A 23,120-nucleotide genomic window follows, 5' to 3' on the forward strand; every position below is an offset into this window, starting at 1 on the left:
AAAAAATTCCTTTGTTGAGCAATTTGTTCCAAAGTCGAGTATCGTAATATGAATTTTCTTTTTATTCTGATTTTTCAATATTCCATTTAAACTTGCTTTAAAAGATACGTTACCATATATCCTTATAAATGTTCATTTTCTTGCAGACTGTATTTGATCCTATGTACATTTCTGTGTATAATCTCTTTTATACGTCATTACCTGTAATGGCCGTCGGTATATTTGATCAAGATGTTAATGATAAAAATAGTTTATTATATCCAAAACTGTACGCACCCGGACTGCAAAATATGCTTTTCAATAAGAAGGAATTTTGCTGGAGTGCCATACACGGTTTTTTTGCTAGTTGTGTGTTATTTTTAGTTCCATATGGTAAGTTCCAGTAACTTCATTCTCCTTTCATTAAATCTTCAAGTCTAAAGTATTTCAAATAATTTGAAATCCAAATGTTCAGGAACATATAAGGATGGAGTATCACCAAAGGGCTATGTACTTTCTGATCATATGTTACTGGGAAGTGTCGTAGCCACTATATTAGTTATAGTCGTGACCGTTCAAATAGCCCTTGATACGTCGTATTGGACGATCGTCAATCATATTATGGTTTGGGGCTCGCTCATTTGGTATTTTATTTTAGATTATTTCTATAACTTCGTCATTGGTGGTAGTTACGTTGGCAGTCTTACTATGGTATGTAAATAATATTTCCTAATCATGAATATTTTTAATTATAGAGGAAAGCAAACCCGTGTACATGGCAAAGTCAAGTGTTGAAATATCCTTGCCTAAAATCTTCAGAACAAATTTTAATAACAAATTATTTAGTAGGACAATATTTGAAACATTGACATACGTTTAGTTTGTCTCTTGACTTAGCAATGTTTGCATCGTTGCTTTCCATTGTAAATGTGATACTAACATTTATATATATATACACTTTCAGGCAGTGTCGGAACCAACGTTTTGGTTTACAGCAGTCATTTCGTGTATCATATTGGTAATACCTGTACTATCGTGGAGATTCTTCTTCATAGATGTTAGGCCAAGTTTGTCTGATAGAGTTAGACTTAAGCAGAGGCTGGCACAACTACGTTCCCGGCAAAGTCAAGACATACTTCGTACACCATCTACGAGGCGAACGCGACGGTCCCTTCGTTCGGGATATGCTTTCGCGCATCAAGAAGGTTTTGGTAGGCTTATTACGTCCGGAAAAATTATGCGAAAATTACCAAATGGTGCAGATTTTAAGTTCGCCATGCCGTTCACGAACAGTACCAGCAAACAAGTTAGTGTCGCCACCACGTCACCAAAAGACAATGCATCCAAAAATTCGCACACACTGGATACCATTAATCTGTAGTTTGGACTTTAAGTTGTAAGTCTTTCCATTGTCTACTAATTTTCGGATTTTTCTTATAACTGATTTACTCTATGGCTGAATTCGTATTAAACACTATTCAAGTAAATTTTAAACGAGTGATTTGCTAAACCATAGCAATAATATGACAAAGTTATTAAAATTTTGTTGCAAACTAAGTTTTCGGTTTTCCGCAGGACGGTTTTCGTCCATCTGATTTTCAACCAAATCTCATTTTATGTGCAATCCGTTCTCGCTATATACACGATACACGAAATAAATTTCGTGTATTTACTTGGATTATAATAAATGCGAAACCATTCATTGGCTTACTAAACTTGATCATTTTCTTATTATTGCTTACAAAAATTTAAGTAATCGAAATTCATCAGACAATAAAGTATTAATGGTTTGCATAAGAAATTCTATACACCTAGTAACTACTGAAAAGTACCATTTCTTTTTTTCGCCAAAAATTACTATTACTTGAAATATAACTTAATAATATGTATTTTTACAAGATCAGTTATTCTAGAATTTTCGTAAGGCTTTGTATTTTGTTAAATTTCTCAACAGCAGAAACCCAGATACATTTTGTTTAAAGTAGAAATAAACGATTAAGGATACTTCATTTATTCGATTACATATAAAAAATATTCTGAGGTGAAATATTTTGGTTTACATTTTTGTTGTAAAACAAAGGTTTAGAATGAAAAAGGTCATCAAACTTAAAATATTCATTAAACTGTTAATAGTGATCCCTTGCAAACTCTGAAGCAAAGCATATAAAGAAAAATGTACAGGCTTATTTGTGATTATACATTTTTACTTCAAATTCGAAGAAAAAAAGGACAAACTATGGAAGCAGTAAAGGCTACGTGTATAAAAACTCGGCTAATGTCTATTGGTTGCCTGCAATTAATCATTTTAGCTACTTATAGTAGTTAATTAATTGCTACTGTTTTAATTAAATAAAGTCTGCAGTGACAGTAAACCGATCTCAAGTATTGTAAGATACATCTGTTTATGTAGATTAATCAGAAAATCAAAATTGAAATAATAAAAATGTTATGAATGTTTTTTTTGAGTTTTTAAAGATTTAATTAATGTCACAATTTATATGTTAAATCAAATCAATTGGATGGATAATTTAGCTTTCTCTAGAATTTATAGTTCAATGAGGTCCAATTTCTTTTATGAACCAATTTTTTCTTTATGTGAGTGATTTATAATTTAATAATTGGTATAAACCATAATGCAATAATGAGACAAACCATAATTTGTATAATCATGACACTTCCTGTGTACATATGTGTAGAGGTGTCAAAAAATCATGTAATATTCCTATGTGTATTATATACTGTCTTAATATGAACATGGTTGCTGTAAAAAATGAACAGATTTACACGATATATGATGCGTATATAAATAACAATTATAGTTATGATAATAATTGCCTTTATAAAGTATAAATACAAGAAACAATTAAAATTACTGTATCATAGCATTGACTGTAAATATTTTAAAGAGTATGTATATATAGTATGTATATATATATATGTATATTATATATTATGTAATGTATAATATATGTATGTATATATATATTTATTATATTAAATGTTAAGTATACATTTTTTAAAAGAAAGTAATATATAGGTAGATCGATTAAAAAAAATGATACGAAAATAGTAGCTATATTATATTATACTACTGCGGATAATGTTTGCCTTGGACTGACTATTAAATATATAAATATATATACATTATATACATATATGTGTATATATAGATACATATATATGTATATGTTTATATATATATACATATATTATAATAAACTAAAAACAGTAGTAAACAATGAAATATGTATTTCTACTTTTAATATTACAATGAATTCTAGGGAGATATAGTCTGTATTGGGAAAGTGTGTTCCACAAAGAACTTTTTTATTTAAACAGAAACATAGGAATTTATTGCTTTCAAACATTGTGCCTAATCAATAAGCTACACAGAGTGTTTCACGTTGCAATGATACATTTTGTTCAATTTCTACTTATGGAATATGTTATACAGTTATATTTATGACTGTGTTTCTCTTATTTATTAATATTGCTATGTTATTGTCTCTAATTCTTTAAGTGTTATTGTTCTTATGTGAACTCGTTTTCTTGATTACCTGAAGAAGCAAAAACATTTATGCATGAAGTTTACTTACTTCATACTATATACCGATCCAGAGTAATTGATCCAGAGAAAAGATTTAACTGATGAGACTGCTGTATTTTTATCTTCTTCAGTTTGAACTGCATACTGCAGAAATAATGAGATGCAAAATGCAACAATAGTAATTTTTTTTCGCGTTCGACAAATTAGTACATTTCTGTTATTCTAAATTTGAAAAGTTTTATGTATGATAAGTATACTTTGTCAAAACGATGTTGTCCTTTTGTTTAATAGAATAAAATATGTTCTTAAAGTGAGACTTATCAATCAAGAATTGAGATATAAAAACTGAATTTTGTATAATAAAAAGTTGGACTTTCAATAATGATATGAATGGACTGAAGAATAATTTTACAAAGTATTTATAAAACAAAAAAAGTTGTGGAATCATCTTCAATATCGGAAACCAAAATGTACCGTACTAAACTATTTGTATCCGGAAAATTGTGAGCATATTCTTCTTAATAGTCGGATACAGATGATAGTTACCTAGGAAACAAGCAAATGCACCGCCTATATTTTTCGTCTAAACTGATTTACATATACATTTATTTTATAACACTTCTTGCTAAGTAGTATTTGGAGATGTGATATTATTATTACGATCAGCTATATCATAATGTATGTATTACTTACTTTAAATCCCTGAATAGACATTGTTTCACTTTAATTTGCGATACATCCTTGTTGTAGAACCGTGTACCATGATTTTTAAATAATATAAAGTGACATTAACTATAATATTATATTTGTGTTAAATTGTATTATATTTTAATTATGTAATTTTTATAAAATATATACGCTGAATCGAATTATTCGCAATTTAGCTAATTTAATACATTTAATAGATCTATGTTGATCTCCCAATAAATGAGATGTACTAATATTGTTTAAAGATCTTGGTAAATATTGACTTAATGTAAAAACTAAGAAATTAAGGAAGCTAAGCATTATAAGATAGTCATAACATGTTGTTGGTTGCATAAGTTGTTACATATGTTACTTTAAATACTGAATCAAATGTCTAGAAAACAAAATGCGAAGAGCAAATTGTCTGCTGCATGTGCTCTATAGACTGCGCATCAATTACTGCTTCAAAATATTTGCTTAGGACATAGTATATGATTTAATGAACAAAAAACTATTATACCCCTTGTAGACATGTACAATTACGAGATCTTCATTGCATTTCCTATTCAAGGAATAATCTGTTAAAGCTGTTTCAAGTACGTGTTCTCTATGGGATGCTAATATAAGACAATAATATCAACAATTAAAAAAGTTATAAAAACCATAATTCATAATATGCTCTTATTTGATATTTTCCTAAAAATTTTTTTTCAATATTCATATGTATATTTAAATGGGAAATATGTTTCTGTTTTTTTATCATACTATGTCCTATGTACTGTTTGCAATGTATCCTATTTTATGTATTGAATGATGCATCCTATTTCAAAATACCAGCCCTACTGGATTAAGGGATGTTTTACAAGCATGTTACACATGTAGGGCCATGCTGAAGAGCATAATAAAACAATGCTGATGTTATCGAATACAATGTTCCTTGCAAAGTGCACGCAGGATAGGGAGATAGTATATACACACATGAGAAACATTAAATCTATTAATAGTTATGTTACATTTCAAGCGGTGGTGACTTTAATGGATTATGTATTAATCGAACAATTGAAATTTATTTTCCTTTGCAATTTCTGCGGTTGTCACGCTCAAATATATGTTCAGTTGCGTATAAACACATTGTCACAAACGATAGCGGGAAGTTTTAATTTGTATGTTTCAACGAAGACGACGATACAAGGCAAAAAAAAGGAGGAACGGTTTACTTTTTTTTTTGTAAATCGGGCTAGATAACGTTTTCTGGTTTTATACTACACTCTGTGTAATATCAATTTTGTAAATCTAACTATTGCTTTAAGTATATATCGTGTACAGTAAAAATCTACATCTTAAGTGTATTATTTTTTATGTGTAAATAACTGGCACGAGAGGACAGATTTATGTTGTAAAAAGAATGAAACATAGTAAAGTATTAGTACATTGTACACCATTCAAAAAAAAAAACAAATTCTGAAACATGTTTTTTTTCTGTAGAATTTCCTTTTTAGTAGTGTTATCAAACTACTACACTTCTTTCCATTCATTCCCGAAGTTTTACTCGCATTTTTTGTGTTCTCATTTGTACTGGAAATTATAATAATTGTTAATGCTGACTTACTTCCTTGAGTACGACGAATATTGGTGCGTCTTCATAAGAAAAATATAATCGTTGATTACTTATATTAAAAGAAAAAGTGTTACATAGTCATTACTTATAGTTGAATCCGAATAAGAAGGGACCACAGTACAATATTTTAGAACGAATTTATCATTTACATATTTTAACGTGTTTTAGGAGATTACTTGTCTTTGAATTAATAAATTTTTAGATTATTCTTAAGCATTTAAACGCGTATATTAATTCTTGTTCTATAAAAATAGAAAAGTGTCATGGAAATACTGTAATGTTCCACAAAACCAGAATTTAATTTTATAAATTACAGTTGTATATTCAAAATGTGGTAATCTTCTAACGTATATCTTATTTGAAAACTGTCATGTTTCATTTACACCAAACCTCTAGCTTAGCACCTCTATGTCAGGATCGAACAAAGTATATTGGAAAATTATTAAATGTTGCTTCAGTATTTAAATGCACATGTCATCTTAAGTTATGCTTTTAATGTAACTACGTGTACAGTATGAAACAAATTTTGTTACAGCTTTATGTAATATATCGAAATACGAAATCCTATTCTATTCTCATAACTTATTCCACAGCGAATGTACTATTTCTCAAATCGCGTTCGAAGGTAGGCAGTTCACGTTGATATGTGCATTAATACAAAAAGTTTATAGATTTTGTACGTACAATTAAATTGTATTTACGTTCTTGTTACCCATCAGTATTGATTAGGTTTATGTATATGTGTAATAGCTATATATTTCAAGTCGTGCACGGATTTAGTTTGAAATTCGTTGAAAAGGTACGATCACACGTGAGCAGTACTCATAAAAAGACTATTTACAAGCTTATCGCAGATGAGCGACGTACAGTCATTGTCAAAGTAAGAGGAAAACACAAAGCAATACAAGCTCTTTCTTTCAAGAAAGAGTATGTATTTGCGAAAGAAAGAAACGTGATCGTTTATAATCAACAATTTTTTCCACAAATTAGAAAATGTCAACGGATCATCGCAAGTAGATATGAAAAAGGGTTGGTAATGTTTGTACTTATAGAAATGGAGTGATTACTCTCCCTGCGGAAAAAGAATACGCTGCGAAATGTCATTACAGTTTTAATGATTTTGTTATCGGCGAATGACCTTTTTTAAGCAACCGAAATTCAAATATTTTCACCGGTTACGAAATTGTTCACGTATCAAACATTTCTTACTAGTTTTTAAGTTAATAAAATTAATGCAGCATAATGTTGTATTTTTCAAAAATGCATTATTATTTCAACCCGTGATATATTCCTGTCCTCTCTTAATGTTCATATGCTATAAATTAAATACTAGAGACAAATATTTTTTTAATGTTTAATACTTGATATTTCATGTTTCATTGGTTGTTTTAGTAATCATTTTTTAACAAAAATACATCAGTTCATCATTGTTATCACATAATTGATCTGTGAATACTTTCTCTTTAATATACCTTATAATTTCAAATCATTACGCGCATTCTCGTGTCTTTTTCAATCGTATATTGCATTCGCAAATACATTTACATAACAAAATTAATAATAATGAATTATTCGTTGCAACAATTCGTAATTGATTCTAATTAAAATTCTAGTTAAAACTGTAATCGTTTCGCAAGCGATGCACCATCTATTGATTCTAGCAGTTTCCTTTTTAGATTAGGCTTCTCCTCTGGTTGGCGTTTTACAGACGTAGGAAGTGGTAATCTAGGTCCAGGAGTTGGCGCTGGTTTGTTGCTGAAGTATGGCATTTGAAGAGCCTGATCGCATGTACATCTTTCCAAGGGATTCACATTTAAAAGACTAGCAATTAAATCTAAGAGATCATCACCAGCTGCAGTAAATATATGTTTTAACGGCGTTCCAGGAAATGGTTTAAACTGAATGAAATCTGGTAGTTCAGTCATTCCTGGCCATGTTTCTTCTGTAGGTGTACCTAATGTCTAAGAATTATATATTCAAATAAATTTAAACGAATAAAGGATAATATATACTTTTATTACCAAATAGATAATAAAGCAAACAATACCTGGAATATTCTAGTAAGTTGATCTAAATCAGATTCTCCTGGTAAAAATGGTACTCGTAATAAAAGTTCTGCTAATATACATCCAACAGCCCACATATCTATCCCAGTTCCATAGAGTCTTGCTCCATATAACAATTCAGGTGATCTGTACCATCTTGTCACCACCTGATGCGTGTTTATTCTATTTGGAGAACCAAAAAATTTGGCAAGACCAAAATCACCAATCTTTAACACACCTTCTCCGTTAACAAGTAAATTATTTGGCTTTAAATCTCTATGCAGTATCCAGTTGTAATGCAAGTAGTCTAGACCTTGCAAAGTTTGAATCATATATGATTTAATATTCGCAGCAGTTAATACAATATTGTTATCTTTTATTATTACTTCCAAATCTGTGTCCATAAAATCAAATACCAAGGATACATTGGACATGTGACCGAAAACATCTAAAATAAGAGTGCATTTGAGTAATAAATATATTCTTGTTAAAGGATTAATACTTATGAGTTATTAATAACAAACTATGATATTCTTTAAATAAAGAAGAGATAGTTAACAATGTATTCAATGCATACCTAATAAACCAATCACATTATCGTGTTTCAATTCTTGCAGCAATTTAATTTCTCTTAGAGCTGTCCTGTTTATTCCATCTCTAGCTTCTGCATGGCTTCCAACTTTAATCTACAATTATGACAAATGATATATCATGCATCAATAGAGTATGATAAATTTTATTGTACAAAAAGAAGCACAAACCTTTTTCACAGCAACAATTCTTGAAGTTTCAATGTCTTTGGCTTTATAAACAGTTGCAAACTGAAAGAATATTAATAAGTATATAATGCTAAAGGAAAGATCAAACTACCACTAACCTGCCCTTCTCCTAGAAAATCAATTTTCTCGTATCTTCGTAATTTTTCAGTCATTTTGTCTGTTTATATAATTTTCTTCCTTTTTTTATCAACTATTTATTTAAAATAATATAACGAAACAAATGTTTTACGTGTTTGGAGCGTACACAACCCAATTTCGGAGCGCGTCACAGTAAACGACAGTTTACACGTGAAACAACACGTGTCCTCTGTAAACGTGATGTTCAAAAAATACTTTGGTAATTAAAATAATTATTCATTTCACTTAAACGATTTTTTCTCCAACTAAAATAAGATTTGACTTTTATGTAGTGACGTTTATCGATAAATAATGTCCTCTAAATTTAATGAATACATAACGGAAAAATATACAAAAATTTTCCAAATAATGATTAAATATTTTTTGTCAATAATATCACATTGTTCGATCAATTTTCTTGAACAAATATCATTCATTAATAAATATCAGGTATACTCTTTGAAAATAATATTTGTTATTGTATATTTACAGCAACAAAATGCCAAACCGATTCACAGCTCCCCCTACGACAAAGCTGTGTATTTAGTATAAATTTTATACTGCTAGATAGCGCTTCTATATCTGTTTAGTTCTCATTGTTTTGAAAATCTAATAACGAATAATTACAGGAAACTGAACTTCATTTGATGCAACAATTTAATTCTTAATTCCATGCGCAAAATTTTTGTTCCGGCGATTTGTCCATTTTCCCATGGTCGATTCACAGATGTGTAAAAGGTATTCGCATTTGTACTGTTTATTAAATAACCATCAACATCATTATTGTATACTTATATTATTATACTTTCAGTATAGGTACACAGATTAATACCCAAGTACATATGACCATATCCTTACCAGAATAACAATCATTATTAAATATTCCTATACCATTTATTAATTATTACAATGAAAAAAATTAAAAAGGAGATAACATCTACCCAAGCTTTAAGGCTGTCATGATATCTGGCTTTCACCATGATTATTATGTTGAAAAAAAAGAATAGACTGTATTGTAGCTTAACGCTAAACTACCGAGCAGTTAAATTGACTTTTTGAAATTTCTCTATAAAAACTCCAAAGGTGCATTTGTTGAGAGTTTAATTGATTTAGATTTTATCTTTTTTACACGTTCAGTGCCACGTGTACCACGTATGATACACTCAAATTTTCTAAAAAAATATTTTTAATGGCTACATGGTCACGGATAGCGGTACACATTAAAAAACAGTGAAAACATAAAGAAACAATATAAAAATACATAAAGATTACCTAAAACTTGAATATAGCTTAGTATTTTATTTAAAAAATCAGTACAGTTCATAAGCAAGATATAACCGAAATTTCTGTAGCACGGAACGTGTTAATTGCACAATGAAGACGTTAGGAATGGGCCATTCTGACCCATCCGGTAGTTTTAGTGTTAACCCTTTGAACTCTGTAGGCTCCAATATTGCACCAGTTATAATATTGTATATTTTAATGAATCTTAAAGAAACTACCCTAAAATTATTAGATTCTCCACACATCCAAATTTTGTACTAAGAAGGAAAATAAAAGATCGAAGACATGCTATAGCATTTCTCATTTTCGCTCAGTTGCTGATAGATTATAAAACAACCTGGAGTGTTAAGGATTTAATAATATTGGATTTAAAGCCAGGCAATTCGCATCAACAAGAAAAGCATTCGTTGTGTCGTGGAGGCTAGGCTGTCGAATATTGGCGCCGCGTTCGACGAAGCGGCTATCGTAATTAATTAAGCAAATGAACGTGGCTGCCGGGCTTATCGGGTATCAAGAGATGAGGAATCGCGTAGGATGAATGGTGCCCCGCCGCTAAGTCGGTTGCAGTAGTAATCCAGTGCAACATCGAGTAGTATTGCGAGAAGAGACATGCCACCAGTCGAGATCCTCATCTTTTTGACGATTGTTCTCGCGTCAGGTATAGTCGGTGGACAGGAAACGAAACAAATTCGTGGAATTTCACTCTTTTCGCCTAGAGACGAGTTTTTCCAAGAAATTCTCAGTCGTCCACGTACCGCAGCTCGCCGCGAGAGGTGTCCGAGTTTAGATACGTCTTTCGTTACTTTCACATTACACTCGTTATCAATTATTTTCGAATGTCTTGCTTTACCGCGATCTATTCAAATGCAACGAGAATAATTTGATAAGTAAATAGAAAATTCACGATCTCATTTGCTTTGATCGATAGATTAACCCTTAGCACTCGAGTGGTGACTCTGGATAATTTAAAGAATTATAAACGTTAGTATTTACCATTGATCTTTGTATACTGCATCGATAGGTGAAATATTGAAAGGAAATAACTTTGTTCCCTAATCTATCTGTGATTTCTTATAAATTAATGTTAAGAAATCTTGTCTACACCTAATTAGTATTGAACGCCAAGTATTGAATATTTCAAGTTAAATTCACTAGAAATATTTAACATATCTTCATGAGACAAAGACGATATTCTTTGAAACTGGAAAATCACAAGTGCAGTGGGGAACAAAGCTTTTTTATCCCAATATTTCACGTATCGAGGAATTATAGAAAGTTCAACATTAACACTGGAACTACCAAATGGGTCAAAATCACTAATTTCTTGATTTTTTCTTTTGCAATGACCGAGGAGGTACGAATATCTCTCTGAGAAATTACTAAAGAAGCTGATTAAGTAATACCTAAGCTGAAATTTAAACCAATTCAAATCTTAACAAATCCACGTTTGTAGATTCTATAATGTAATTTTCAGAAGTCAGTTCAAGTGCTCGGTAGTTCTGGTGTTGAATCTCAGATTTTATAATTTCACTGCGACAAATCAAGCGGTAACCGAGCGTCACCTTCGTTAGTTAGAAATTAGCGTCCCCACAACGGATAAAGAGGTTCAGAGGTCTATCTGTCGTCTTTCGGGGACAAGTTTCACAAGTTCACCACAAGTTTGTCCACCGATTATGAAATGGAACCACGTGAATCTTAGCATCTTCAACGTTCAAGTGACCAGAGTGATCATTTCTCCCTTTCTTTTCTTTTTTTTAACTCGTTGAATGCCGTAAGGGTCACCGGCGACCTCCAACCAAATTGAATTACTATAGTTCACTCAATGAAATGACGATTATTTGGAAATATTAATCTATATTATAAATAATGTTACCTATTTTCGCGACATTCGGCTAGAAGAACGTGTAATAATAATAATGCGATTCAATCGAATGATTTAATATCATATATTTTCCATTTTGTGTATTTTGCTTTTTAAAATCGTGCGGTATTCGACGTGTTAAGTATCTTACGGTGACAAAATTCGCGGTTAGGAGTAGTAGATAGTGTACACAAGTTTTGAAGTTCCAAAATGTCCATGTACTTGATTTAAAGTGTGTCACTACCTGGACGTAAGGACTGTAGATTTCTTAGCTATACATTTTCCTGTGGTTCCAGCGTACACGTATCCGCAGAATACATTGCTGAACGATGTGGAGAACGTCATCAAGTCCGTGTTCAAAGTTGTATGGGAACCGGCTACATTTAACTTGTATACTAGGTACGTGTAATATTGTTTATTTCGGCTAAGAAATTCTTATTGCTGATAGGGTAGTTGATGTTTACGTCGGTTACATAATACATGTATATGTTAATGCCTTAACACGTTCGCTACCAGCGCTTATTTCGGTGACGGTCCGCTCAATTATAATACTTTCTTCAATCCAATAAACCTTCTAAAGAAAATATTAGAAAAATGAAACTAAAACGAGTCGTTGAGTTCCTAAATATAATTTTGTAGTTTATAATTTCTAATAACAATATCTATAGGATTAATTTCATTTTCGCAAATATGTGACGCTGGTAGCGAACGTGTTGAATACTGAAAACGGTCTTAGAAGTTAAATCACTTCTGGAAAATCAGCCATTGCTGGATAAGTACAACCATAAAACCATGTATTTTATAATATTTATTTATTCATAAAATAGTACATTCATGGGTGACATGGTATTTTACATGTTTACATTTTCCATTTTTTATTCTTATTTTATTCTTTGTAGAGCTGAGGAATCTGCAAGTACATGCTGCAGCTGGATTATCAACTAGAAAATCTGTTTCCATTGAATAATGTATCGGTATAGAATTTACTTGGCATTAGTACTACCGAGTCGTTAGACTCGATTCTTCATAATTTCATATAATAATTAGCAGAGTACTTTTCGTAAGATTTGAAGTCTCTGTTATTGCTATGTTGGTACAGATAAATGAATATATTTTACAATCCTCCAGAAAAGTGTCTTCGTAATTCCAACAATTGTGAAATACACATTTCGAAATGGGATGTGCTTTAATATAGTAATGTATTAAACTGAATTTCGAACGTTAATATAGTGAATTCGATGACAACGTATTAATCTCGGAACGTCGAAGGAAATTCACGTTTCTCCTTGGTAACGAGCTGCGAATTTTTCGCTTGCGCGGGGAGGCAACGTTTATCGTGCGCGTTCGTAAACGATGCATCAATTTTTTAACGATACGTACAATCAGCAAGCCGGCGAATTCTATTCTCAGCGCTGACGCTTGACTAACTATCACCGATGCGTGAATATCGGCGGACGCGCCTCCTTTTTCGTTTTCTTTTTTCTCGTCAACCTCTTTGCCGATCGTGTCGATCGACGAACCGGGGGAGAAACGAGGCGCCACATTGTACGCCTCGGGGATTCGCTCTTGGATCACCATAATTTCCATTAATACTGGAACTACCGAGCAGTCAAATAAACTTATTCAAATCTTCCTATGGAAACTTCGATATTGCATCCATTGAGATTTCAATTGATTTGCAACTCGGTTTGCGTATCATCAAACCGACCTCTTTAGTAATTTCTCAGAGAAGCGTCCGTTGTCTTTTCAACAATTGTAAAAGAAGAACAACTCATATTACATTACTATCTATTCACTTATGTTACTAAATATTTTCATTCGGTATGAATTTTCTTATTGCAATTGTTCTCAATTAATTTGGTAGCTCCGGTCATCGGTGACCACCGTGGCAATCAAAGTGTTAAACGAACCCCCGTAAATCGATACGAAAATTCAAACGAATACACACTTCCGTCGCAATCACGAGAATTTTATTGGAACAGAAAAATAAGGAATTCAATGTATGAAACTATATATTATTAAAGAGATAAGTTGAAAGAGCGGTAAATGTACGAGAAATAAAATAAAACTACTTTTTTTTGCGGATAAGATAAGTTCTGCTTCGGTGAAAGACTTTTTTGTTGGAACGAAAAACAGGCTGCGTCGAATCAAATTAGTTTCGCGTGTTTTTCGCGTTAGTTCGAAAACAATTGATCAAATAGTAATTATCACGGAATGATACTTTCGAGTTTATTTTTACCTTGCAATTGCCGGCGCAATTTTTATTAGACTAATTATTGTATTTCAGATTCTTTTAGATCATTTGATTTCTTGTTTCAGTGAATTCATCGATGTTTCTGCTAATTAATTCTTTTTCATTGACAGGGAGAATCCGTTTGGCGAGGAGCAATTGTTCTTAAACAATACAGAGGTTCTCTACGCGTCCCATTTCAACGAAAGCCGCCCGACAAAGTTCATCATCCACGGTTACAGCGACACCGGAAATGAAGCCTGGGTACGAGGTTTGATAGACGGTACGTAAGCATGCGTCTTTCGTTTCGCGCGAAAGAGGCTGCAGCTATTTCTGCTCTGTCGCATGACCAGTCTATTTTCGTCTCATTAAAATATTCGTCTAAATTGCAGAAAACCATTAAGACGATGATTAGCATTAATCGTTTCATATAATTATGAATCGAGAATTCCCGTGATCGATGACTACCGAGCGCATTTCTAGAAATGTCGACGGCAATGTGGAATCAGTGAAATTTAATTATAATCAGGGTCAATCCGTTTCGGTAAACACGGAATCGGCGTCGTCAGGTTCAAGGGTCGGCCCGATAACAGCTTAATTGATCACTTAACAAGCTTCTGTTCGCGCGGGTCCGCGCCGAGATTCTGACATAACTGTGAGAAATTTAAAGATTTAAAGCCGCTTTAAACCCCTTCCGGCGCAGGCACTTTAACCCCGGCCAGGGATATTATCTTCGTTGATTGTTCCTCTATTTTGTTTCATTATGATTTAACAATTAAAGTAACAACAGCGGAGTCCTCTGTGCGATTGATAACGGCGATTTGCAAAGCTACACGAAAGACGTCCCAATGGATCATTTATTCAAATTGCACATTCGTTATCGATATATTTACGTCTTGTTTTATCATTGTTCCTCAAATATGTCTATTTTCTTTCAATTGCAGCGTATCTCCTTCACGAAGACGTGAACGTGATCGTCGTTGGCTGGGGTGTTCTCGCGAGCACCGTCTACCCGGTGGCGGCAAACAATACGCGTCGAGTGGGCGAATTTCTCGGAAATTTTCTCGAGTTCTTGAATCGCGAGTCGAACCTTGAATACAAGGATGTTCACATCAGTGGGCATAGTTTGGGTTCGCACGTGGCAGGGTTTGCCGGGGCTTACATGAACGGACGAATCGGCAGGATAACAGGTCTGTTTCGGTGAAGAGTTCGGAAGCTTTCGTTTCGTTGTGACTAGCCTACGAATCTCTAAGTATTTATGATGTATAAAACTGTAGTGTATAAGCGTTTAAAAATACCAACTCTACGCCGACTACACGGACCATTAAATGCCTGCCGGAAATCTCATTTCTTCGTGGCTTCATGATTTTGAATTTTTATTATAAAATGATACAGAGATTTGGCTAAAGTGACATTTGTATATTAAATTACGGACTATAGTAGGTATTTTAAAATTTCTTTACATTTTTATAACATTCGCACAATGAAAAATTAAACTTAGCCATAGAAGGTCCATATTGCCGGTCACGTTGATGGAAAATCATATTACCGTCCGAGGGTTAAATAGAAGTAATATCTTTTACGAGTTTCTTAATCTACGGGAAGTATATGACATAATTAAAAATTGTTTTAACACAGATTCTGGTTTATGAAAATCTAAATTCACATAGATATTCTCGGTCTGGTCGCAACGAATACGACAATACGAGTGCACGATATATAATATAATAAATAATCATTTAACCGCGACGATATCGCGCGATAGGCCTAGATCCGGCGAGTCCCCTTTTCGAGTCGATTTCTGGAATTGTTGACCCGAAATTCAGATTAGATCCAACCGATGCGCAGTTCGTCGACGTGATTCACACGAGCGGAGCCGCGTTTGGATTCTCGGCACCGTTGGGTCATGCTGACTTTTATCCCAACAACGGAAAGTTTCCGCAGCCTGGGTGCTCGTTCATGCCTACGACAAGTATGCGAGAGCTTTATTTTTAACTTTATCTGTCTAGTTTGCACATCTCGAATGATATATTTCTGCTGTTATGTAAAAGGAGATTCGTTTTAAAGTGATATTAATACGGTAGCAAACTGAAAAGGAAAGAGTAGACGTTTGATAAACAGTTTATAGGTTTCGATGGAAATTTTAGTAGAAACTGAATAGCGTCGAATGGTTTGCCAGCTTATTGCAGTCATTCAAGGGCGCACCAGTTCATGACAGAGAGCATAGGAAGCAGGATTGGCTTCAAGGCGAGAACCTGTGAGAGCTGGAAGAAATACAAGGAAGGCCATTGCGATTATAATCCGGTCGCGTTGATGGGCGAGGGCGCATCCACATCGTAAGAACATTATTATTTCTTTCATTATTAAATTAATCATTTAAAATTGGAATTAAAACAGAAGTTAAATATTAACGAAAATTATTTACTCAAAACTTACGCATATTACAATCTAGGATTAATTCCACGATCTCAGAAAATAATTTTAATTTTATTAACACGTTGAATGTCATGAGGGTTACCGGTGACCCTTAACCAAATCGAATTATTATAGTTCACTCAATTAAACGATGATTATTTGAAAATATTTCTATATTATAAATAATGCTACCTAATGCGGTGATATTCAGATAGATCAACGTGCAATATTAATAATGCAATTCAATCAAATGATTGAATATTATATTTTTTTCCATTTTGTGTATTTTGCTCTATGAAATCGCGCGGCATTCAATGTGTTAAATAGTTATCATTTTGAATAATATTTGTTTTTGAATAAGAATATCATTTAATAATATATGAGAATTACACTGGGTTCCCACTATTCCAAAATCTACTGACGACCATTTTCATGATGACCAACAACCAGTCGCTCTAATGAATAGTGAGCACCCAGCTATGTTATAGCGGTTTCTCGTTAGACACGGATTAACTCTCCGCGAAGTTTAATTAAAGTTTTATTTCTGATTCAAACAGATTGCGGGGAAAGTTTTATTTGGAAACGAACGGCGCACCCCCATTCGCGATAGAGTGAACGACAACGGGAGCGGGAACCGGAGCTCGAAACGACAGTTTGGTGGTGATCGTGTTTTTGCGATATGAAACGACCCGTACTAGTCATTTATAAGTTACTTTTATTTATGCAGCGTGTGCTGTTCTATGTGGAACAACAGCCCCGAAATGAGACCGTAAGAGGGTCGTTGTCCCGACGTGCATGCCCGTAGAGAGTACAAATTATATTAATTAATCTAGCACGATTAGATTATATTCGTCTTTTCTCGTTCTTGTACATTTGTAAGTGAGAAGGATAATACACGTTTTATTGGTTACGTCGATAACTTAGCGGCATTATTGCTGTTGAAACTTCAAAGGTGTATAACACTTAATAAAAGTATCAGGCAACTTTTCGTTTTCAAATGTTTCCATCATTATTCACTGAACTCACGACTAGACACGATTGTTCACTGGAATGAGACAGTGACACTTAATATCTCAGTGAAAATACTGGGATAAAGAATGTTTGGCTAATGGTTAGGTCTATATTTTATTCAGGAACTACTTTCGTCGTTAAAAATTGAAATTTATAAGATGTCAATATGTCACTTAATATTTTATCACGGTTATGATTAAGAAACGAGGGAATACATTATTCAGTCGAGATTCAATGTCGATGAAGAGTGTCAGTGCAGGACTGACCAAAAGTCGTTTAAGAAGTGTACTTTCCGGAAATTGTTTTACTCGAGTTTAATGTGAATCATTTGAAATCGATACGATGCATCTGGCGAACATCTATTTGTTCTTGTTAGCGCAGTTAACGTGTGCTTTGTCCGTTAATGAAAATAAAGTCGTACGAGACTATTTTTCATTCAAGAAAGTGAAAAGGATCGTAGCATTTTCTTGCGGCGATTTGGAAAGTAAGTACAAATACTTCAAACGCTGCACTAAGACTCTAGTTACATCACCCGAAAAATACGAAACACAGAAAAGAAAATCGTGAAGTTTTCTGGAAGATTAACAAAACTCTTTTCACGTTTTCTTCGAACAATTTCTTCATGTGATAGTTAAATTCTTTTTATTTCTGCTTTTTACAAAGTAGTTATCAAATCCTTCTGTCACTGTTTTTTTTTTATGCGATCCAGATGACTTCAAGCTCGCGAGAACATTTAAGGACAAGTACATTACATATAATTCGATGATGAGCTCAAAATCGGTAATTAACCAACGTACAGATTTTAAGAAACTTTTAAACGCCGACTATCATCAGCTGGGCATTTTTTTGGATACCCGGTGCGATAGCAAACGATACACCAAAATCTTCATCGACGTGAGTGCCTGTATTTGCTCAATTCGACTTCCTAATAGAAACAAATCGAATTTTTACTCAATCGTTATTAGCACGTTTCAAATAATAAATAAAACAGGAAAAAATGAATGTTTATCGAGAAAACAGCGGAAATTCGATTTATGCGCAGGCAACAAAGTACTCTATGTACGACGAGATGCATAAATGGTTGATCCTCGGCTCGAACTTGAGCCACAGCCTGCAAATATTACAAGACAATGCCTTTAGCATCTCCACAGATATTGTAATCGCTGTACAGTCGGGAAAAGATTATATTTTGTACGATGTGTATAACCCGTGCAAAGATCGCGGGGGCTCTATGAACGTGACGTTTTTTGGTACTTGGAATAGCGAGAAAGGCTTACGCATCAACCTAACCCAATCGAAATTAGAAAGAAGATCGAATTTACACGGAATGAGACTGAAAGTCGGCATTGTAGTAAGTTTCTATTAATTAATATTAATCGCTACTTAACCATTTGAGTGCCAAGCGGCGCGATCGCGATCCGTTATACTATCTAAAAGTGCCAGCCTTTCGATTCTTCAGATTAAATTGAGTTCATCTATTTGTCTTCCTTACAATTATCTATTTCTATCTTTTTTATTACCTGTTTAGAAATATAAAAATCGACCGATCGCGCTATTTAGAATTTTTTTACGTGAAAATAGAAGAAGGTAATTCAGCTTCTGAACTGAAACGAAAGAACAAGTAGATTTTTACGAAGACCCGTGATACAACGGTTAAAAGATGAATAAGAATTAAATATCATCGGTGTAAACTGTTACCGGTAGTTTACTGACATTAAAATATCAAATCTACAAAAAAATCTACGAATAAATGTTATAGATCAATTACACACCGGAGAATCAATCTTTGCACGAGATGATGATGGAGTACAGCATGCAGACCAAATATGGTCGATCGAAATTTTTATACGTGCTTCTGTGGCATCTGTCGAATCTTTTCAATTTTACGTAAATATGCAACAATTTAAAAGGAAAACACTATTTTCATGCGGCTTTATAAAAAACGATTTTCTAGTATCGACATCGTGCAAATAAACGCGCAAAGAAGGTTTGATCATTCTGGTCCGGTTTTCTCAGCTTTCAATAAAAAAATCATCGATCTCTCGGCGAGTCCTGTCGCGATGAAGATCGACAGATTGAATAACGGAGACATTATCGCACCCGTGTGGCCGATACGGTATGGAATCACAAATTAAACTTCTTATTTCTCGCTTCCGTTATAAATTAATAAAAGATTTGCCTGTGAAATGAAACATTGAAAATGTTACTGACGATACAATGATGTAATATTATATTATCATTATATCATTGTACATTATATCACTATGATTATATCATTATATCTTTGTATAACTATATCATTATCATTATATCATTATATCACCGTCATTACCATTATTATTATATCACTATCACTATCATTATCATTATCACTATGAGTATCATATATTCATTAGTAATTTCTTACAGTCAGCCCTTTGCACTCGAGAGATGACTGACACTCGCCGTTCGCCTTAATATATCAAAATAATAAAGTGCGATATTCGATATCATAGTTCACATAATATAATTGTACAAGAAACGTAGAGATAGAGTAATTCTATCCCTTGACTCCTGTATTACATATATTCCTCTCGGTTGTTAAAAAGATTATCAATACTTCATTAGAAAATGACGAGAAAACTTTCGAGTACAAAGGGTTAATGTATTCGCTCTTTCAATGCAAAAAAAAATAATTCTTATCACGATCTTATCATAGATCGTGTTTCATGTTTCGCACGATTTCCTCGACGAAGATAAGGCCAGGTCAGTTCCTGAAACCCTTGTCCGCGAAAGTGTGGTACGGAGTGTTGATCATGATCGGGATCGTAATGTCGATCTTAATCATTCTCATAAGAATGGAGGGCATTCACGAGCCTGCGGAGACCTATGGGCTCTCTGTTCTAATGACAATAGGTGCTCTAGCACAGCAAGGTATAAATTCTTTCACAAAAGTATGCTATCTTTGATTCGCTGTCGATCTTCTCCAAGTCAAAATTCGTTTCCTGTAGGCTCTGCGTTCATACCGACGCGTTACGCGGCTCGTATCGCGTTCCTACAGATTCTCATATTCAGTCTGATCATTCTTAATTATTATTCGGCGAGTGTCGTGTCGAACCGTTTGAAGAACAAGGGGGAAAAAATGAACGACTCGCTGATCAGCTTAGCGAAGAGCGGTATGAAACTGGCGGTGGAACCGACTCCTTATATTCGTTCCTTCCTTCAGGTAATTTCTGTTATTGCCCAACGATGATCCCTTATTTTTTTCTCTATCAAATTCATTTGTAAATCTCTGTCTGCGATTCCAATCTAGAATTACTAACTAGATATTAATCCCTTGTCCTACGATATCGTGTGAGACTCGCGGTGAAGGTTCCGACTAGATGTATGTTACTTATTTCTTTCAAGTCCAAATTCAATATTACTTTTCTATTATTAATCGTAATTCTTCAGAGTAAACGTATACGCGGAATAAACGTAGAATTTGTTGCCTTTCCTGATGAATTATGAATTGTAACATAGTCCCGTTGAGCGCTGTTGCGAAAGAAATCATAGCGCGAGGGGTTAATGTGAACTGGAATGTGGATCTAATCTAAACTAGTTTCTAAAGTAGTTAAAAATACATAAACCAGTCTACGCTGGTATCCAAATACGCTGCCACTTTCCTTCACTCGAACAAATTACAGAATTACTCCTTCAAAAACATTTACCTTTCAAAGCACTTTTGGACTCTGTTTATCCAGGATTTTATTTGGTTTCATTTTGATTTTTCTTTGTTTTATTTCTATTGTAACTGATTCAGTAATATTGACTTTTACGTTAGATACCGGATAAGGAAGTCAGGTACTTCTATCAAAATTGTTGGACGAAGATACCCGAGTACAACAGATACCTGCCATTGGAGCAAGGCCTCGATCAAGTGGCAAAAGGAACTTTGGCTTATCATACGATGGTCGACTCTGCTTATCCGTATATTGAACGCTCGTTCAACGACCGTAGCATCTGCGAGCTCACGGAGGTCCATCTGCTGAAGTCGATGCTGGCGTTTTACGCGAGGCACAGGAGTCCTTTCACAAAATTACTGAAAGCAGGGTACAGTTATTGCTTCGATTTCCTTTTACGGGAAAACGATGCTTCGCGTTTGTTTAAAAGGAAATTGTCTTTCGACCGATAGCTCGTTACACAAAGACATTAAAAATAAAATGGATTAAAAGTCTTGTTTTTGAGAAAAAGAAAGTAATTTCAGTGTCAAATTTAGTGTCCATTTAGAAAAACAATTGAAGCTATCAATTCCGAAACAGTACAAGTCAACCAGTCAACATTTCGAGAAAATCAATCTTCCTTTTCATCCTCGTTTGTTCATTCATTATTCATTTTATTAATTGTTGCTGCAAGTGTCGGTTACATGTACATCTTCGTTACGTGTACATTCAGATAAACCATGTAGATAACGTTAAAAAGTGAATTGCTGTTTTGGAATTCGCTACGTTTGTTCAGATTGACGAAGATCAGAAACGTTGGGATCCAAAATCGCGAATTAAAGCGTTGGTCAGCGAGAAAACCATTTTGTCCGAGTAACCTGCTTATCGCCGAACCGCTATCGATTCACGAAGCCGTACCGGTCTTCGTGTTTTTGTGCCTCTGCGTTGGATTTTCCATTTTCATCTGTATCCTGGAGAATATAATTCATTGGTGTTCGCAAACACGGTAATTAGAAACCAGAAGGAACGTGACGTCAAACGTTAGCTTGACAAACGATCAAAGTATTAAATTTCGTCTTACAATTAGTTTGTTATTATTAACATAACAGCTTATTATTAACACGTTGACTGCTACGAGAATTTAGAGCGTTTCGTACAATACTGCTTGTCGTATCATAACGAGGGTAAATGGTGTTATAATTAGATATTATTAACTAATAATAAGCAAACCCAACCAAACTATTATTTGGTATCATAATTCTTAAGTTATACTATTATTTAGTTACTCATGATACTAAACATTTTAATTCGACACCAGTTTTCTTCTTGTAATTGTTTCCAATAATTTGGACTCTCCAGTTATTGGTGGCCGCCATGACAGTCAACGAGTTCAATTAATTTTTTTATTTACATCAGACGAAATTCTAGATTTGTAGTAATAAATCCATGATTCTTTCAGATTACTAAGCGCCATGACAGAAGGTAGACGCATGATTAATAAAAATTTGAATCTACCCTCCTTGAAAGATATTAATTTGCAACGACCGAGGAACTTCAACATATTCAGCGGATCGTTTAGCGCACGGACATCTTAAGCTACATTTCAACATTACAATCTAGAATCTATAACGTAGAATCAATAATTTTGCTGTAATACATAGTAAAAATCAATTTTCCTTGTTACAAATACGTTTCCATTAGATTACAAACGAAAGAAATTCCATTAAAATGTATATTATTGTACTCGTAACAATTCTGGAAGCTATACATGTATATAGTTCCACTATCTGTTAATAAATAACAGCGACATTGATATCTGACTGTCCTGTCAATAAAAACTTATCTCGTTTCTATCGGAAGTCGTGTG

The 23,120-nt window shown here is 33.6% G+C and overlaps 4 protein-coding genes across 15 annotated transcripts in view; 3 read left to right on the forward strand and 1 right to left on the reverse strand.

Moving 5' to 3' along the window:
- The window catches only part of ATP8B (ATPase phospholipid transporting 8B), an 82,036-nt gene extending 76,356 nt beyond the window's left edge, over nt 1-5,680 (forward strand). For all 11 annotated transcript variants that reach the window (XM_031982827.2, XM_076371650.1, XM_076371651.1 and 8 more), the window contains 3 exons: nt 147-372; nt 455-690; nt 944-5,680. In XM_031982827.2, coding sequence (XP_031838687.1) covers nt 147-372; nt 455-690; nt 944-1,360 — 879 coding nt within the window. In that variant the 3' untranslated portion in view covers nt 1,361-5,680. The remainder of the gene's footprint in view (nt 1-146; nt 373-454; nt 691-943) is intronic.
- A 1,491-nt stretch (nt 5,681-7,171) lies between these two features.
- Cdk7 (Cyclin-dependent kinase 7) lies at nt 7,172-9,327 on the reverse strand. Its single transcript, XM_031982774.2, has 5 exons — nt 8,754-9,327; nt 8,638-8,697; nt 8,454-8,562; nt 7,879-8,324; nt 7,172-7,792 (listed from the first exon to the last, which is right to left on the reverse strand). The coding sequence occupies exons 1-5, from the start codon at nt 8,805-8,807 to the stop codon at nt 7,445-7,447; spliced, it is 1,017 nt and encodes a 338-aa protein (XP_031838634.1). The 5' UTR covers nt 8,808-9,327; the 3' UTR covers nt 7,172-7,444.
- A 1,240-nt stretch (nt 9,328-10,567) lies between these two features.
- LOC116429628 (pancreatic triacylglycerol lipase) lies at nt 10,568-17,536 on the forward strand. Of its 2 annotated transcripts, XM_031982765.2 has the most exons (8): nt 10,621-10,829; nt 10,985-11,037; nt 12,151-12,316; nt 14,282-14,430; nt 15,092-15,337; nt 15,913-16,119; nt 16,327-16,483; nt 17,120-17,536. In XM_031982765.2, the coding sequence occupies exons 1-8, from the start codon at nt 10,666-10,668 to the stop codon at nt 17,175-17,177; spliced, it is 1,200 nt and encodes a 399-aa protein (XP_031838625.1). In that variant the 5' UTR covers nt 10,621-10,665; the 3' UTR covers nt 17,178-17,536. The 2 variants fall into 2 exon arrangements, with proteins under 2 accessions (XP_031838626.1, XP_031838625.1); XM_031982766.2 differs by lacking the exon at nt 10,985-11,037 and having other exon boundaries at nt 10,568-10,714; nt 12,214-12,316; nt 17,120-17,491.
- A 141-nt stretch (nt 17,537-17,677) lies between these two features.
- Nucleotides 17,678-23,048, forward strand: LOC116429745 (ionotropic receptor 75a-like). Its single transcript, XM_031983029.2, has 10 exons — nt 17,678-18,057; nt 18,283-18,467; nt 18,616-18,924; nt 19,333-19,460; nt 19,528-19,689; nt 20,272-20,486; nt 20,564-20,778; nt 21,376-21,644; nt 22,050-22,259; nt 22,713-23,048. Exons 1-10 carry the CDS (start codon nt 17,916-17,918, stop codon nt 22,846-22,848), a joined length of 1,971 nt encoding a protein of 656 aa, XP_031838889.2. The 5' UTR covers nt 17,678-17,915; the 3' UTR covers nt 22,849-23,048.
- Nucleotides 23,049-23,120: the final 72 nt, after the last annotated feature.

This window comes from Nomia melanderi, chromosome 10, assembly GCF_051020985.1.
Source record: "Nomia melanderi isolate GNS246 chromosome 10, iyNomMela1, whole genome shotgun sequence".
Lineage (NCBI taxonomy): Eukaryota > Metazoa > Arthropoda > Insecta > Hymenoptera > Halictidae > Nomia > Nomia melanderi.